Source organism: Paramormyrops kingsleyae, chromosome 7, assembly GCF_048594095.1.
Source record: "Paramormyrops kingsleyae isolate MSU_618 chromosome 7, PKINGS_0.4, whole genome shotgun sequence".
NCBI lineage: Eukaryota > Metazoa > Chordata > Actinopteri > Osteoglossiformes > Mormyridae > Paramormyrops > Paramormyrops kingsleyae.
Window position 1 is genome coordinate 27880211 of NC_132803.1, and position 18087 is coordinate 27898297.

General features: G+C 46.1%; 1 protein-coding gene across 3 annotated transcripts; it reads right to left on the bottom strand.

Annotated features, from left to right (window-relative positions):
* Nucleotides 1–8947: 8947 nt before the first annotated feature.
* lmo4a (LIM domain only 4a) lies at nt 8948–17780 on the bottom strand. Of its 3 annotated transcripts, none has more exons than XM_072714698.1 (5): nt 17761–17780; nt 12081–12323; nt 10486–10582; nt 10160–10300; nt 8948–9950 (listed from the first exon to the last, which is right to left on the bottom strand). In XM_072714698.1, exons 2-5 carry the CDS (start codon nt 12314–12316, stop codon nt 9942–9944), a joined length of 483 nt encoding a protein of 160 aa, XP_072570799.1. In that variant the 5' UTR covers nt 12317–12323; nt 17761–17780; the 3' UTR covers nt 8948–9941. The 3 variants fall into 3 exon arrangements, with proteins under 3 accessions (XP_072570799.1, XP_072570798.1, XP_072570800.1); XM_072714697.1 differs by lacking the exon at nt 17761–17780 and adding an exon at nt 16548–16937; XM_072714699.1 differs by lacking the exon at nt 17761–17780 and adding an exon at nt 16401–16425.
* Between the last annotated feature and the right edge of the window lie 307 nt (nt 17781–18087).

The following is an 18087-nucleotide window of genomic DNA, read 5'->3' on the forward strand; positions in this document are numbered from 1 at the left end:
ATGAAACTTCCAAGCTGTCGCACGAGTGCGTTTTCTGTTACAGGAAGAAGTGACCGATGTTCTCGCGGGGCAAAATGTCCATGCTGTGATGGAAAACAACCAATGTTGTTACAGCAGGGGTGGGCAATCACTCCCGCAAAGGGTCAGTATGTGTGCAGGTTTTTGGGGTGACCTTTAGGTCAGCTGTTCAAACCCAGGTGTGCAGACTCTTCAGCCAATCAGTCCTCCAATTAGTAATCTTATTAGGGAGTTGCAGTGAAAACCCACATACCCAGTGGCCATTCCTAGATAAGACTGCCCACTCTTGTGCATATATATTTATGCATCAAATAATGTTATGTAGGGTCAGCTTGGAGACATCTGATTGGTTGGTCCTGCCTCTTCTAGTTGCTTGGACCCACCTCCTCTACAATCTGATTGGTTATCTCTATGAACCAATCATTTTTCACTCTGCCCTCAGAACACTTGTGTAAGTAAAACTCCCATGAGCGAGTGCATTGGGGAGCCCTTTTGTTCCACTCCCATGTGCTTGCATGTTTTTTTCTGCATTGCTTGCCGTTCAAAGACATGCAGTTAGGTGAACTGACATCTCTAAATTGCCAATAGTGTGTGTTTAGCCTGCAATAGACTGACTAATCCATCCAGGGAGTACCACTAACGCCTCACTGATGATGATGATGATGATGATGATGTATTTGTCATTTGCACAAGTACATTGGAATATATCTACAGGACCTTACTCAAGGGCCCAACAAAGATGTGACAATTGAAGGTTAAGACCAGCAACCTTCCAATCACAAGCAAAGGCCAAATACATTGAGCTGCACTCCTGCACCCCATCCAAGCTCCTCAACTTGCTACATGGTTGTTTGATGGATTTTAAACAGCTCAGGGTTATTTACACAGTCTGTTTTTCCATTTTGTCCAGATTTACAGATTTTGACATTTTTTTTCACCTGTTGCCAAAACGTTGAGTCACCGTTCTGAATTCATGACACGTTCACTGGCTCAAGTCAAGTCAAGTGGGCTGTATCATCATGCCTTCCATAGACAGGTATACAGTGGCGGCGTTCCAGCAGGACCCCGGTGTGATATGCAAACAGCCAAGGCTGGCAGGACAGGCAGCTGCCTGGGGGCCTGAAATTACCTGCGCTTTGGAGGAAGTGAAATGATTGATGTTCGTGGTTAAGGGAGCCTCCCAAGTAAAGCTTCTCCTCCAGTCCCTGCAGGTGACCTTGCAAGCAGCAAATAATAATGGCAGAATTTCACAGCACTTAAGGTGCAAAAGCACAAGATGCATAACAGGGAATGGCAGCATCTCTAGATGAGGGCCTGCAATGAGAAGCTCCCAAGTGTGTGTGTGTCTGTGTCTGTGTGTCTCTGTGTGTGTGTGTGTGTCTGTGTGTGTGGGTGTGTGTGTGTGTGTGTCTGTCTGTGTCTGTCTGTGTGTGTGTGTGTGTGTCTGTCTGTGTCTGTCTGTGTGTGTGTGTGTCTGTCTGTGTCTGTGTGTGTGTGTGTCTGTCTGTCTGTCTGTGTGTGTGGGTTTGCATAGATCACATTTGAGGACCAAATTGTCCCCAAAGTGTAGTAAAACCTGAAATTTCCCTACTTTTGGGGACGACTTTTGAGGTCCCCATTTGGATGCAATCAAAAATTAAAAATGCCAAAAGTCTTGTATTTGGGTTGGTTACTTATGGTTAAGGTTAGGGATGGGTAAAGGTTAAGGGTGTCGTAATTGGGATTAGGGTTTTTCTCATAGAAATGAATAGACGGTCCCCATTTACATAGGTACACCAACATGTGTGTGTGTGTGTATGTGAGGGACTTTAGGAAGCCAGCAAGAACGATCTGGAAGAGCTGTGACATGGTCTCAAAAGCTGCTTGAAGATGAAAACGATAAAAGATAAAAGTCAATGCAGATAAGCCAGAAGCGAGCAGGGCTCTGCTTATTTGCATGGATGAGCTGCTCCCCTCATTTGCATGGGGCGCAAACTGCTTCGCATAAAGCCAGGCTGGTCACATGATCCACACGCAACAAACATTCAGATCTACGGTTCCTGCAGGTGGGAGGGGAAAACGTCCATAGGATGATGTGCTATGACCCTCTCTCCTCCAGTCTGTGTTCCTGCCCTTCTCCCCCCCCCCCTCCCCCCCACAGAGCTAAAAAGGGTAAAAAAAATATCCCAGGAATTTCCTGCAAATTCTCACAGCGACACCTCACCCACATGCACAGGCATATATATCAGCCGTGCAGCACTACTCAGATCTGCCAAGAAGCTTCTTGGGACTCCCGGGAACATGAGGGTGAAGCGTAAACTGGAGGAGACTGTGAAAGAGGAGGAGCTAAACGAACCAGGCGTCTCCTTAATTACGTCTGTGGGCCCAGGTCTGGTGCACCTCGGAGACGAGGGAGGGCGACCGGAGGGGAGCGAGCAGGTCAGACAGCGCCTTGGCTTTGCACCATGGAGTCCTAGCGCTCTCCCCGGTGTCTGGGGGGGCGGGTGCAGCCCTGCCAATTTCACTTCAACAGACTTCGCCGAATCTTTTGAGCATCTGTGAATTAAACCATGCGAACTGACCTTTTTACATAATACCACGAAAACACCTTTTATGTTGCAGCTCCCTCTCTCCACCCTGGAGGGATTCAGCACAAAGAGATCTATTTGTGGCTCCACATCTGCACGGCCCTGGTGCGTATTAGCGGACAGTAGCTATTTCACACCACCAAGATAGATGGCGATAGAGGAAGTTGAAGCGGTGCACATTTTTGATAGTCATTTGTATTCATCTTCACAAACCTTTTTTTTTTCTAGTATTTTGTCTTCATCATTTCGCTGGTACAACAGAGCAGGCTACAGTCAGCCAACCGGTTGAGAAGCAAAAGGCTCACTGGACCCAGAGTGTTACAGTCACATATCCTGGTTTCCCAATTCCATTAGCAATGCTCATTCTGGCAGGTCCAGTACCAGAAAGTTAACACGTTAGAATGAAATGTCTGCACAGTGAGCTAAGCTCTCGGCTAATTCTTAATTTTTAGTTTCCTGTAAGTTTATAAAATGTTCAACCTATATAAAATGCCAATAGCTGGGTCAAATCAATTCAATTTATTTTTATATAGCGCCTTTCATAGTTGAGTTGCCACAAGATGCCTGACTAGGGTTTATAGCAATGTATTATTTATATTAATGGAAAGAAAGAAAGCCAGAAGACAAAAGAAGAGAGGAATTAAAAACTCCCAAACAGGCAGAAAAAAAAAACCTTTGGGGGCCCAAGGTCAACTTGACCACCCCCACCACCCCCGGCATGCTAACATTACCAAGAACAGAGAGAAATAATTAATTGTAGTAGTAAATGTGCTGGTCATATGCGGGTAAGTAATGCAAAGCAGTTCATAACAGACGAGAGCAGCTGCTCTTCGCCATCCTGCTTTTGTCTGAGTTCGGCCCCGAAAAGAGTCAGTCAGAGAGTGAGCTTCTCCTCAGCCAGCAGCTCCACAACGCGAGCCAGAAGGTCTCTCTTTTTTTTGGACACTAGAGAAACTTCCAGAAACATGTCTGGCTCATGGCCTCAATTCCTAACATTTTATTGCATAAAGAAGTTTAAAAAAAAAAAAAATAGGTACGATTAAGAATTGTGCAGTTAGAATGCAGAGACGCGGCGTGCGCTCCTCTGCCAGCTGGCTCTCCTGCAGTTAGGGGCACGAGTACCCAGGAAACACCCCAGAAGCCAAGGAATCACGTCGTGGTAACCCCCCCCCCCCCCCCCCCCCAAACTCTGCATTAGAGAGTCAGAGCAGGATTAATCAGAAGTTTAACCCCTATTCCATGGTAAGAGCTTTGTTTATAAAAAAAAAACAACTCCCAAAGCGAAGTGTTCACACTGGACGCATACCTGCCCATCTGTTAGCCACCAGAGGGGGGGGGGGGGGGGGGGGGGGGGGGGCGATCCCATGAAGTCACCAGCAGTTCATCGGCCATAAATAAACAGCCCCCACGGCGGCACGATGGCACCGACAGAAATTAGCTAATCCGCTCACAGTGCGTCGATGTGAGGGCGCGTAACTCACACAACTGTTCTAAAGCTGCTTTGGCTGTGGGTAGACTTGATAATGAGAATTCCCCTATCATCGACAGAGCTAAATGGAACGCCCCCCCCCCAGCCCCCCACCCCCGCCATGAACAGGCTCTGGTGGTGTTATCTGGCATCCAACGTGCAAGACATGCGACGGACGTGTTTGTTTTTTTTCTGAGGGTATAGTTAAGACTCGGCGAGTTTCCCTCCCAAATCAGGCATGCGACGCCGTTAGCATAGCATCTGCACGGCAATCTGGAGCACAAAGGCCAACTGTGAATCTGGGAAGAGTTACGGGATTATCTGCCGCAGGCACTGGAGGTGTGTGAGATACTCAGCCTGGAAAAGCAGGGTGGCAACGCGCGCACGCATGTGTGTGTGTGCGCGTGTGTGTGTGTGTACTGGTTTAGATTTTTGAGAGAAAGCAAAATTAATAAAATGCCCCCCAACACACTTAAAAGTGTTTCGTTCATCTCCTGGTTTAAGGAGCTGGGGATGCCACAGCTGGCTTTCAGGTTTGATTTGGCTTTGGCTTTTGCCAGAATGGGGTTGGCTTCATTGAATGGGAAGCTAATGGGGATGCCCCACTGATTGTTGGCGGGGGTGTATGTGAGAATTCACCGCAAGCCTCAGAGTCCGTTTTCCGAGGGAATCAGGGAAGGGGGCTGTACGGCGAGTGCATAGGGGCCTTTTCTAGCAAACACTCAGCCTCAGGCCCAGCCCTCTCCAGCCTCGTACCCTTCACAAATTCCATCCACAACCTCTAGGGGGCACTGTCCATTCACTGTCTTGTTGCAGGGGAGGATGCCCATGAGGTAGGTGGCCATGTTGGAGGGAGGGGTGTATGTGCGTGTGTGCGTGTGTGTGTGTGTGTACGGTTAATTGGGAGGTGTGGGTGGGATGCGGGGCGTGGGAGGGGTGTAAAGCCAGCCAGCGACTCTCAGTGTTGCTAATTCATTTACAGATTTAATTAGATGGATGGAGCCCTCGCAGTTATTAAAAACAGCAAAGAATTGTTGCCAGCATTACAGCAGTTTTTAATTACAGCTTCAGATCCCTGCTTGCTGACGTCTGGGGAACTAGTTAATTAAAATCCTCATTATTTTACTTTTAATTAGTTCTCCCCTCTTTTGTTTCCTCTCGCCATATGGCCATGTTCCGTGGTCAAATTAACTTAATTGAGCTAATTAAGCTGATCAGTTTAATTATTCAAAGCATTCTGATTGGAAAGATTTCTCCCCCCGCCTGCTGTAGTTGAACTTCCACTTGTTTTGCCTCTTTTGTTTTTTTTTGTTTGTCTTGTTTAATTGCTGTGTATCTCGTTTTCATTTCAAACTTGAAGCTAAATAGTAAATTTTGCAACAATTCAGAGTGTGTTGGACATCTCATTCTGTGGTCACACGGTAGTTTTTAATTTGCTCTCAGTCCAGCAGCTGACCTGAATCGGACCTGCTTTTATTCACCACTCCTTTTGTTGGTGCCAGTCTTCTGGAAATAAGGGTTTAAGGTCAAATGACAAGATTAGGAAATGTGGAGCCACGAGTCGACCATGATTTACTCTGCCCCACATTCAACATATTATTTATTTACCAAACACTTTTATCCAAAGAGATATACAATTTTTTGGGAGGGCAGGGTTAACTAGTGTCTGGAGCAATTGGGGGTGGGCAATTAGGGCCTTGCTCAGGGACCCAACTGGGATGATTCAAAGCAGTGATTGCAGGTATAGCATCCTAACCAGCTGAGCCACACATAGGGGGAACTGTACTGTGAGTGTCATGCATGTCCCTATGACCAGATCCCACCGCTGCCACTAACCTTTCCCGTGATCTAAAAATCTGTGTATGTACCACACAGGTTCCATGTTTACTTAAACATGACCCAAACCTTGATGCCTACCTTCTCAATCCCGCCTATCCCCCTGGCAGCCCTATGTCGTATGCTTGGGTTAGTCGCAAGCGATACCAAGATCAAGGCTTCTCAGAGGCCAGGCCACTGAAGCAGTGCAACTCTCTGCTCTAGCTCCGGACGTTTCTGCAATGCCCGCTCCCCCCAATCTCACAGCTAGAAAAAAATCTCCCTGGCAGGATGGGAGATGCAAGCACAAGATGGACGGCTTCTGCTCCGGCCTCGCCTTTTCGAATCGTCTGTTCTGTATGGCTTTGTTTTACTCCATCTTCACACAACAGGAGGTGAGGAAGCTCGCTGCAATTACGCTAATTTGCATGTGTTAATTTGATTAATTAGCGAATGTAGAAAAGAAAAAAATATCAAACTTTTCACTTTCATGAGGCGCATCACAATTTATACACCTGCAAACTTTCCAGCGAAAAAATAAAAACTCACAGTGGAGAAACTATTCATGTGACCTGCTAATTGGCTTCGGAATATGTTGAGCTACAGTAATTAGTAATATGCAGATGAACCTTGATTGGTTTGAATGCAAAGAGAAACTTGTGGTGCTGCGGAGTACAGATTGTGCTGCCGTTTTTTCGCCCCCTTGCATAACGAAGATAGCGAGATAATTGCAATTACTTTCATTTGCATTCATTTATGTGTTTGTCTGATGCTTTTAAAATCCCAAAGGTAGAATAAATAATCAATGACATCTTGGCGTTTACTCAAATGCACAGGGACTCATTTCCGGAAAGGGATCAGCGGCTACTTCGTTGCCACTAAAACATTACAATAGACTTCATTTGATGGAAAAATACAGACTCTAAGCTGTTGCTATTGGCGATGATTACGACGCTGATAACGATGTTAAATTCTGAAGCACCATAACCTCCAAGCATGGACACATGTTTCCAGGATCAAACACATCACAGGAAATTGTTGCCCTTTAAAGTAGGTAGGGTACATAGTGGTGAAGAGCATCTGCCTGGACTGTGGGAACATAAGCGAATGGCGTCCTGTGTAAGGGAGACTCAAAAGTGAGACAAAATAACAAGGTCGCCTCCTGCTGGAGGGTGACCAGGCAGAGGAGCGCGGATGGTTTTTGGCTCTAAGGGAAGCCTACGCACAATCCCTCCTGTTCCCACCGCTCCTTTGCCCAATTGACCTTGAGTGCTTCCGGAGGGTCCGGAGAGGAGAGTAGGAGAAGAGGAGTAAAGAGAAGAGGAGCAAAGTCCAGGCTCTGTGCTTGATGTCTTTTATTAGCTGGACCATCAGAACTTGTGTGTTGAAAAAAATGAAAATAAAGGATATCCCAGCCAAATTGCTGGGATATCTCAACGATTTCATGGTGACGGTGCTTGATGAATTGCCTTAAATACCTTCACTAAACAGTTTCAGGTCAGCATTCAAATCTAATTTTTTCATTTGACCATGGGATGACCTCAGGTTTGGGGTCCCACCAAATACACTTAAATCAAAGCTAGCGGGTTTTCATAGCAAGGCAATTATGACCCTGCATAACATGTCACTTGGGTATTTATAGATAGAAATATTTAGGATTTCGAGCATGGGAAAAAACTGAAGTTTGCTGCCCAAACAAAGCGGAATTTGAACTCATAACAGAACCCAAGAGTTGGGAAGTAACAGGCTCCACAAACGTCCAATGGAGTTAAAGCCTGCCCTCCAAGGCCCGCCCCTTCTGTCAGGGTATGTTCTGATTTACTCCTACGCTAAAGACTGTTGGAACAGTTTGCTGGGAAATTAATTTCAAATGTTGTGCTCTACTGAAATGTTTTATTTGGTTAGTAATTCATGAGAGAGGATAAGTAAATATGGGAGAATAAAAAGCCTGGCTGAAAATTTCCTGTGATTATACGTGGGGGGGGGGGGGGTTGTCTGTAAACTCGCTATGGGTGTAAATAGCAAACAAAACACATTATAAGCAGGGCAAAGTGTACAGAAAGTGGTATACAGGGGTGGGGCAAGTTTACAAAATATGGAAAAAAAACACAGGCACACAAGTGCTTTGATCAGAGGTGGTTAATTCAGGTCCAGAAACTAAAAATCCAGACCAACGAGCTGAGTAAGAGTCACAGAGTACTCAGCTAGTGGGATGACTAAATCATGGTCCGGATTTTGGCTTTCTGGACCTGAAATATCCACCTCCGGCTGTGATAGTTGAGATGCTTTGTGCTGATCTATACACCATTTAATTAGAAAAAACAGCATTTTAGCACTATGCCAAAGGAAAAACATGGTCATTTACAGTTCATTATCATCATCATCATCATTATTATCGGATGCTTAACAGAAATTCAGACCTATGCATTGATATAGCTGGATATTGAGAGAGATGGTTAAGTGCCTCTAGGGTAGCGTTTCCCAATCTGGTCCTCAGGGACTCAGAGTCTCCACATTTTTGCTGGAGCTGGAAAGAAGCAAAAAAACGTGGACTGTCTGGCAGGGAGCAAAAACATGGACCGGCTATGGGTCCCCAAGGACCGGATTGGGAAACACTGCTCTAGGGTACAGCAGATGGGGACCTCAGGCACCAGCTCTCCGCATAATTCCTTGCAAAGCCTGTAGCCACATCAAGGGCCGGTCAGGGTTATGGCAGGGAGCAGCCTGGAGCCGAACCCTGGCTGCACAGAACACAAGGTGGGGTGAAGTGCAGAAAGAGGGCCAGTCCACTACAGGGCAAATACAGGGGCACATGCACATGGGAGAAAAATGCTACAGGCAATTTACAACCAATTACTCTAAATGATTCTCTTTACACAGTGGGAGGAAACTTGTGCGAGTCAGGAAGAACATGCAGACTCAGGACACAGATCGGAAGTGGGATATGTGCCCCCAACCGTAGAAGGGTGTGGCAAGGGTACTGCCCCCCCCGACCACACTCTTAATAAAAAACCAAAACACAAAAAGTGAACTAGGAGGAGAGGGGAAATAAATAAATAAAACACACCACACTACATAGGTCTGTTAAGCATTTTATTTTTCCATTTAACTGTTTCACAGCATTTTTCAATTTCCAATCAAAAAACTGGAACAGACAAGAATTCAGCCTCACTTCAGCACGACACGTTGGCATTAGAAAAATATGTACAGATCATCACACTTGTACAGTTGGCCGTTACCATCATCCTTTCACAAAGGCCTGTGAAGTCCGTCAACTTGGCAGCGCCATCCAGAACAAAACGATTCACACCTGACTGTACAGTCTTTCACACCCTCCGATTTAATGTTCCTTCAATGATCCCTATTCAAATAAACTAAATTTAAAAAATGAAATAAGTCAAAGATTAAAACAAACCATTAAGATTATAATTAAAATAAGTCAAGGATTTAATGTTATAGCAAGAACCTTTCAGCAAGTACCCATATGCTCACCTGATCTACAGATTTCTTCAAAAATTCTCACCAAAAATGACAGATACATCTGGACTGAAAGAGGCACAGATTGCTTTCCTGATACTGTATGTGCTGCTCAGAGATCCTGCAGCCCCTCCCCCTTCATGGCTTTCAGGGTGTCTGTTCAGTCTTTCCCATCTCTTCCAGAGTTCCATCTACTTGATAAAGGAAAAAGGCCTCCCGTGTCAAGGTCGTCCCCGTGACCTTCGGCCGCCGAGTGGGTCAGAGGAACCTCACTTTGCTTCATTGTCTGGCTCAGGTCACGTCCGTGTGGGTCTGCGATCTCCAGGGAGCATGTGCCAAGGTACCAGCTGAAACATCCAAGAGCAACAAGCAGCCATCCATCTTCTCCGTGAACAGTCAGTCTGTCAGGATCTCGTTTGTGGACAGGTGGACGGTGGCTGGTTTTGAATACCCTTTAATATTAAGGAGATATATCCACCGTTGACATCCATGGGGGTGGGGGGGTGGTATAACAGTGGAAGTATATGACAGACCGCAAGGGGGTGCTTGGATGGAGGAGGAAGAGGGAGCGGGTATGGAGATGGCCCCCAGCCACTTCAGCAGACCTAGGATGAGGTGAGAACGAGGGCCATTCGTCACAACAGCTGCCAAACCAACTGACGTTTCATCACAGTCCTACACGCTGCGTGTGAATCTACATTATACCTGCAGCAAATACACTTTTGGACTTCAGACTTTCGAAATTTACAATCCAGCTGTATAGGTGTAACTTAAGGGGGCTAAAAGTCCTCCCCCCCCCCCCCCCCCCCCTCACCTTCTGGTCAGGCAGTGGGGTCAGGTGACTGCTGAGCAACGTGCCGCTGGGCCGGTCCTGCTCGCAGAAGATTGTGCCGTTGACGTAGTGAAAACGGTCGCCCGGCACCAGCCGGTTCCTACAGGTGGCGCAGGTGAAGCACTGCACGGGTGGGCAGGCGGGCAAGGAAAACCAAGCGTTAGCAGAACGGATGAAAACCTGCAGTTTTCAAGCTCATTTCCCAACTATTCCCCAAGGTAATGTCAGACTAATCTGTAGTGAATGGGAAAAAAAAAAAAAACTGGCTCTCTATCGCCGCCCTCCTGCTGGAAAGGTAGCAGACTCACCTTCAGGTGATACACGCTGCCCTGGGCTCTCATCACCATCTCGCTGGCAGGGATGGATAGCCCACAGGCGCTGCAAGCCCCGCTGTGTCCGAATAGCCTGACGGCATGACAGGAAACAAGGTCTGTCAGTCTGCGAGCCCTGGCTGCCAGCAAGCACGTCCAGCTACCAAGTCACCCAAATCGGCAACCATACCCAACAATTAAATGCAGCAGATGCCAAAAGGTCTACAGGTCTGGGAGACCATTCAGACTGGCTTGACATTCGGTTGAGGGTTTGAGAAGGAGCCCACAGAACCACGAGTGTCATGTGACCTGGTGAGGCCAGTACGAATGTGGAAGTCAGCTTCGTTTATCAGTCAGCTTCGCACAGAGACCTGCTGCACTTTGCAGTCTCTGTCCACCTGAAATATCGAAGTGTTAAATCCGACAGAGACTTAAAAGGCAAGAGATGCAGTCGAGGCCACGATGACACCCACTTAAGACTGGCACAGGCCAGACGGGTTTGGCTATCCAAGCATCCCCCCCCCCCCCCCCCCGACTTCCCCCTATCGCTGCCCCAGCTTCTGGCTGCTCACGGTAATGAATTTCTGATCTTAATCCAAATAGTAATTTGATAAGAGACGCTGGGAGAGGCGCTCTGCTCCCCCTAATTAATGTCCTGTCCTTTCATCAAACCCCCGTGTTCGTGGTGTGCAGCACAGCGACAGAACGCTGCCCTTTCCATTAACCGTGTCACGCATGTACTCATGGCGGAGAGGCTTAAACATGGCCCATGCACATGTGACGGCGTATCCAGCATCCCCCCCCCAGGAGAGAAGCTGAGGGCCACAGACAGCACAACAGAACAGAGCAGGAATGACTGAGTTTCGGATTTATTGTTTACAAATATATGTCTGGCACCATTGTGACATTGAGACAAAGCACATTTTACACCCAGAACAGACACAATGATTACAGATTGCAATGACTTGCCCCCCCCCTCTACATTTATGGCTTTGAATATCCTGGAGTATCACCCCCACAAAAAAAAAATCCATGTAATTCCTGCTCCTGCTCTTCCATTACTTCATGTTCCTATAAGGTAGTGGGATGGAGTAGGGGATTACTGAAATTAGACAGCCCACTCTTTACAGGATTCACCATTAGACCAACTCAGCACTAGCCTACATTTATTACAGTCATTAGCCTACAGTTGGCAAAACCCTTACTCCTATCTATAACTTTTTAAGAAGCCTTTGAAGTCTGAATTTTAATTCCCCCCATACTAAACTTACTTTAGTAAACCGTATAATAAAATGGTACCAGATATACAAAGCATCTCTCTCAAAATGTATGATTCTGTCAGGATGATATGCGTAAATGAGAGTTGTAATCCGGCTGCCCTAGCCCCGCCCCTGGCCACACCCCCAATCTACCTGATGTAGTCATCTCGGGAGAGAACCCGGCTGCCCTAATCCCGCCCCAAGCCACACCCAGCTCTGCCCCTGGCCACATCCCCAGTCCACCTGAAATAGTCATCCTGGCAGAGCGCCATGCTGCGGTAACCCCGCCCCTGGCCACACCCATCCCCACCCATGGCCACACCCCCAGCCCACCTGATGTAGTCGTCCCGGCAGAGCACCATACCACCCTTGCTGTAGCAGGTGGTGCCGATGTCGCCCAGCTGGGCCTGGCAGCATGAGCACTTCAGGCAGTGAGTGTGCCAGTAGCGCTCCATGGAGAAAAGCAGGAAGCGGTCTGCGATGCGGCCCCCACAGCCTGCGCATCCCCTGGGGGGTGAACTCGCCCCCACCCCTGCCATGGACGAAGGCTCCACCCGGCTGTGCACCATCGCAGGCCTACAAAAGAAAAAAGAAGAAAAAATAGGGATGGGTCAACACCACTAGATGGTGCTCTTGGGCAACAAAGAAAGTATCACAAATGCCTTAACCCCCTTTTTTTTCTGGGGGGGTGCACTGCTTTTCAGAACTTTGAGAAATACTTGTGATGAAATATCCACAACGACAGCAGTGGCTTCAATGATATTTGAGAAGTAAAGCGATTGCTTTATAAAACGGTGCTGTAGCCAATGGAAAACACCGTTAAAGAAACGCATGAGCACAGAGATGTCCGAGGGACCCCAAGGTGGACGTCTCCGAGTGCATTTCAAGGCTGATAAAGGCAGCGCTTCCGTCACTCCCTCCTCTAGGCGCCATCTCCATCCTAATATTGTTTCCCACATAACACCTTTTCTGGTGTAAATTTAAAGGAACATTGAAATTCTGAACTAGAACATTCCCTTCTATGATGTCACACCTCACCCATCGAGAGCCCCACTGCACGCTAATTACCATCCCAGGGCCCCTCCAGTACAGCATTAGCTGGTCCTGCACCCCTAATAAGCACGTTCATTCCACCCAGAAGGAGACCGATTTAGCATGCAGCTGGTCGTCTACTTTTATCATGCCACTAATGAGAAGCATACCAGAGTGCAGGCCGCATTCGCCGCGGCCCTTTAAGATTTACGCACACTGAAGTCCGGCACGCCTCGGCGAGGAGTTCACTCTCACTTTTACTTACGAGAACAGAAGATGATCTGCACAATTTTGCCAAGGACTTGAGAGCTACTCGAAGGCCATAAATGACCCCACGGTGACCCTGGAGGTGCTGCTGTAAGCCCAATGTGGTTTTGGTCCCCTGTGTCAGAAGGCACCTGAAGCACTTCCTTCATGTAACAGCGACCACAGATGATGGACCGAAGGCAGCCAGGAGACCATTCCTCAACTCGGCCAAGGGGGGGGGGGGGGGCGGAGGGAGACATTCTTTCAAGAAGCATGTCTGAAATTTAAGCATTTCTGAGATCGGAGAAGGTAAGAATGTTAAGTCACGATGGATGTTATTTACCCTATTAATTCAATACTAAAATTAGCCTTTCAGCATTTCAGACAGGAGCCCATCTTCTGGAATTAAGAATTTCCCCTTGGGATCGATACAGTTGATCTTCTCTTACACTCCCCCTTTTCATTAAGCAGCTGGGTCACCTTTCACCCCTTTGCAACAGGCTGCAATCTAATAACTTGGATTCTTCAGCCTGTGAAATAGTGTTGGGGAACCATCACTCCCACCATCCTGCTTCATCAATAAAATTCAAGGAGGGGAACACGAACACACACACACACACACACACACGTTTGTAATTGTTTCTTAGTGGGGACTCTCCATTAATTTCTATGGGGAAAACTCTAATCCCAACGACAACCTTAAGTCCTACCCAGCCCTAACCTTAACCATAAATAACCAAACAAAATACAAGACTTTTGGCATTTTTAGATTGCAGTGACAGATTTTTATGGGGACCCACAACATCAAAGTAACTGGGTTTTAACTACATTTTGAGGGACATTTGGTCCCTGCAATGTAATATAAACACACACATCCCCATTCCACCTAAACTCTCCTCATAACTACAGAGACAGGCCTCATGCAGGAGTCGTCTCTTTACAAACAGCCCGGAGGAGCACGATGCACCAAAATCCTGACGGCACATTCTCCGGCTTAAAAGTAAAGCCTCTTTCTACCGAAAACAAAAACGAGCCGCTGGTCTCGCAGACACTAAAGCCCCTACAGCTGCTCCGCTAAAGCTTGCAACTCTGCTCGACTCTTAATAGAGTCATATATTATTTTGACGTACTATAACTCACATTTGACTGCAGCTGCTTGAATATTCTGGGGGGAAAAAAAAACCACACACATAGCTTTTGGTTAAACCACATACCAGTGTATGAGGACGCAGGATGATCCTGAAAGATCTCAGTCCATTAACATCTCATTCCTTTACATTTATTCCGTTCTTATCACTTGTATGCAAACCCATTGCAAAAAAAGATCGATAACAGTAAAACCAACAACAAACATGGCCTTAATTACTTCAAGCACCAACGTCCAGGAAGATGAATACTGTTCGACCATGTCATAGGTTTCCAAAAATGACACGTGAACTAGTGACCAAAACAGATCTGAGTATCTTTAAAACTCACCCTCCCATTGCAAACCACGACATTATACATTCACAAGTCCCTCCGGTAGTCAATGGACCGAACTGGTATAACATTTAATTTTTTGCTGGACACACAAAAGGTGCTCAGTAAGGTTCGAATATACCGATACAAGATCACCATCACAGCTGATAAAGGATTTCGTTTGGGTTCCCCCAGTTTTAAACAAAAGGACATCTCTGTAAAATCAGTCCCACTAAAACAGCCAGTATAACATACACATACTGAGAGGTACTGACACGCATCTGTGGGTTTCAGTGGCAGACACACCTGGCATTAAATTCAGTAGGGATTCACTTTCTTTTCCGTGACCCTTTTTTTTTAAAGCACACCCTGAAAACTAAGGCCATCAAAACGGGGACAGCGCTTCCCCTATTCACCCAGCAGACATTACAACGCGAATGGACGGGGGTGACCCTGTACCCACACTTGCAGCACTGCACGGACTGCGATTCGCAGTAATTACCACTCACCCAGAAGCCCAACCAATGTCCTCGTTTGAAGGAAGTTTAAAGAGCGAGCAATAGGCGACACATCCAGTCAGTGAAGCGCCGAGCCGCCCGTAGACATTCCGCTCAGCCCCGCACAGTAACTCATTCATCGCATTCATGGCAGACATTTGGAATCTAGTTTTATACAGACCACCTAGCCTTGCGTCCGTCTCTTCATCCTAACATAAGCTTGCTGGCATAACACAAGCAGACCCAATCCAGACAGCTGCAACGCTTCACAAGGAACACCATTCATTTTAGGGTCTGCGCAAACAGCTCGGGCAGAGACTTTTTTCCTCCCTACATTTCATTAGTTCCCCCCCCCCCCCCTCCAAAGAGTTTGCTTAGTTTAACAATGTATGGACTCTCCTTCAGAAGTGACAAGAAAAACCAAGCTTTCCCAAAGCAGTTTCCTTAAAACGTTCCAATAAGTTGGAATAATAAATATGTAGACTTTAAAAAAAAAAAAAAAAAAAACACACCCTCAGTACTTGACTTGGATTTTTTAAAATCAGTTTTAATTGGTCTCACTTAATGCAGGCCCCCCTTTATGTTTTCAGGGAAATATTCCAGTCTAATTAAAGTGGTTTTATTTTAGCATCGCTTTCAGGGGTTACATAATTGTCTCATTAGCTTCGGCAAAGCTTGAAATCGTCTCTGCGAGCATGGGAAAGAAGCCACCTGACATCACACCGCTTCGTGCCGCTTCTTTAAATGAAATCCCCCAAGTGCTAGGCATTCATTAGAAAATGCATGCAATCATTTACTTTACTTTCCCTGTTATATCTCCCGATACCATTTTCGGTGATGGGCGACTTCACATGACATGCATATCAAAATTTGCCGTTGACATTCACCAGGTTTCAAACATCGATCCGTTTCCTTCATAAGAAAATATTCGGGACTGCATTAATGAAAGTTAAAAAAATAATAATGGGTAAAAAAAAAAAAAAAAATCACCGCACCAGTACACAGACATGCATAGGTACTCGAAATAACAGGGTAATCATTAATACCATTTCGCATTAGGCAATTAAGCCAGTGATTTTAAATCAGTAGATGTGCGAGACTATAGACAGATCGCAATGCAAGGAGGTTAATAGTTACAGCAGAATTAGACGGAACAGCGTCAATTACCGCGGCGAAAGTCGCTGGCAGCTTAGATGAGCCACACATCCGTCACTTTTAATAATGCCTTCAGGGGCACAGCTAAGTAAGCGCATCGCCATTTCATTAAAACGACTGTTTTTAATTAGCAGTCAGGCGCACAAGCCTCCAGAGTGATGGTACTTTTTTTCCTAACGTGAAATTGAGATATTTCGCTTTCCCAGGACCAGTGTGGGATGAGGCACGGCGGGCGGAAACAACTCTTCAAGCCCAGACAACTTACTCATCTGGGATCCTGGAATGAGGTAAACATTGCACAGACGAAAGGACTGGGAGGCTTGGGCTGAAGTGGCAGGTTTGACGGACGAAGAAATGCAGAGATTGTAAGAGTGACAGCGGACTGGGCTCCCCGCGGGGGGGAGACGCTCACCTGGCCGTCTTGACGGATCGAAGTGCCGCGGAGTTCCGAAAGAAACACAGTCCAAGTGCGCTGGTCAAGAGCTCAACTCTTAAAGAACAACTGTGGAGGAAACAAGCCCTCTTTTCTCGCTAGAATCGCTTCGGCTTTTACCCACTACTACTGAACTACTACGTACTCGCACAGTTCAGAGCAAAAATCATTACATAATGACTTCGCGCGCACTTAGACTTATCTGATTTCGTGTCGACTAGTGAATTAAAAATGGGTTTATAAACCAGCGTCCTAGAAATCCAAATAACAGACTTTTGTTTTCGACAACACGCGTTAAGTGCAAACCACCGCCCCTCCACGCAGCAAAACGGCTCCTGACTCGCACTCGCGTGAAAGGGGCAGTAGAGTTTTAAAGGACTCGCCCATGATGTAACGGAAATGCAACCAATGAACGTCGAGTAGGCGTGGCACTTGACAGGATGATCGATGTCTTCTAAGAAAAAAAATCCCGCTTGTCTAAATTAAATAGGTCGTGATCACCGCTGATCACCTGATAACCCCTAGGCAGATCACGTTCCATTTCACTCTTGTTGGGCATCATTATTTTACTACATTTTTTTTTCAAGCGCTAATTCAACCATTGCGCAGGCGTCACGTCAATATTCAGAAGTGTAGTTATATATAGTTTTTTTTATTGATGATTTACGTTTATTTCTTCTATCCATACATCCATCCTCAGTTGAATTGCTTATCCTGGTCGCGGGGGACCCGGCCGAATAGGACAGAAGCTGGGGTTATTAGTTGTGTTATTGACACCCGTATCGCGCGCAGTGCCTTTCTGATTGGCTTTTTTAACCGTTGGGTCGAATTACATTTTAATTAACTGTTAAATGTTACACTTCCTTATTTATAGAAACAATGATCAATGCACCTATACAAATGAATTATACATGAATTTTCACGTTGCAAAATGGAAAACTAGATAACCTATTCAAAATACGAATGAAAACCCAGTGGACGCCCATGAAATGATTTCAGAACGTTTCTTTTTGCGTCCAGCAGACAGAAATGTAATTAGGCACACAAATTATTGTGTCTGTCTGCAGATCCTCCGTAAGTGCCGTGCTGTTCTGCAACGTACCAATATCTGGGGTGGTCGGAACTCCGAATCGGGCTAATCAGTTACAATCTCACGTCAGTACAACGACAGTAATTGTTAAAAAGGGTGTACCTTTCGTTAGTTCGCCGTTGACATACAAAGACCTGAAAAAGATTAATTACATTAAGTTGGCTTTGTGATGAAAACTCATTTATTTTAAGTACTTTGTAATCATTAAAGTACAGAGTTCTTTAATAAAAATAAATGGAAATTAATACATGACCTAAGGAGTTTTTTGAACATTCCTCTGAAGCTTGCTTCCATTTAACAAAGGAGTGGTTTCTTTTTAAACACAGCGATACTGCGCCTGAATGATTTGCAAGCCTGCCTGGTGTGGACTATTACCCGAGCACTTAATTAATGGGTTATTCATAGCCTTTTCGTCTGATAGTTCAGTGA

Coding starts and splice junctions, on each gene's coding strand:
- lmo4a (XM_072714698.1), bottom strand. CDS start 12,316: ATGGTGCACAGCCGGGTGGAGCCTTCGTCCATGGCAGGGGTGGGGGCG. Junction 10,583..12,080: donor TGCCGGGACGACTACATCAG/GTGGGCTGGGGG, acceptor TCATGCCGTCAG/GCTATTCGGACACAGCGGGG. Junction 10,301..10,485: donor GCAGCGTGTATCACCTGAAG/GTGAGTCTGCTA, acceptor CCACCCGTGCAG/TGCTTCACCTGCGCCACCTG.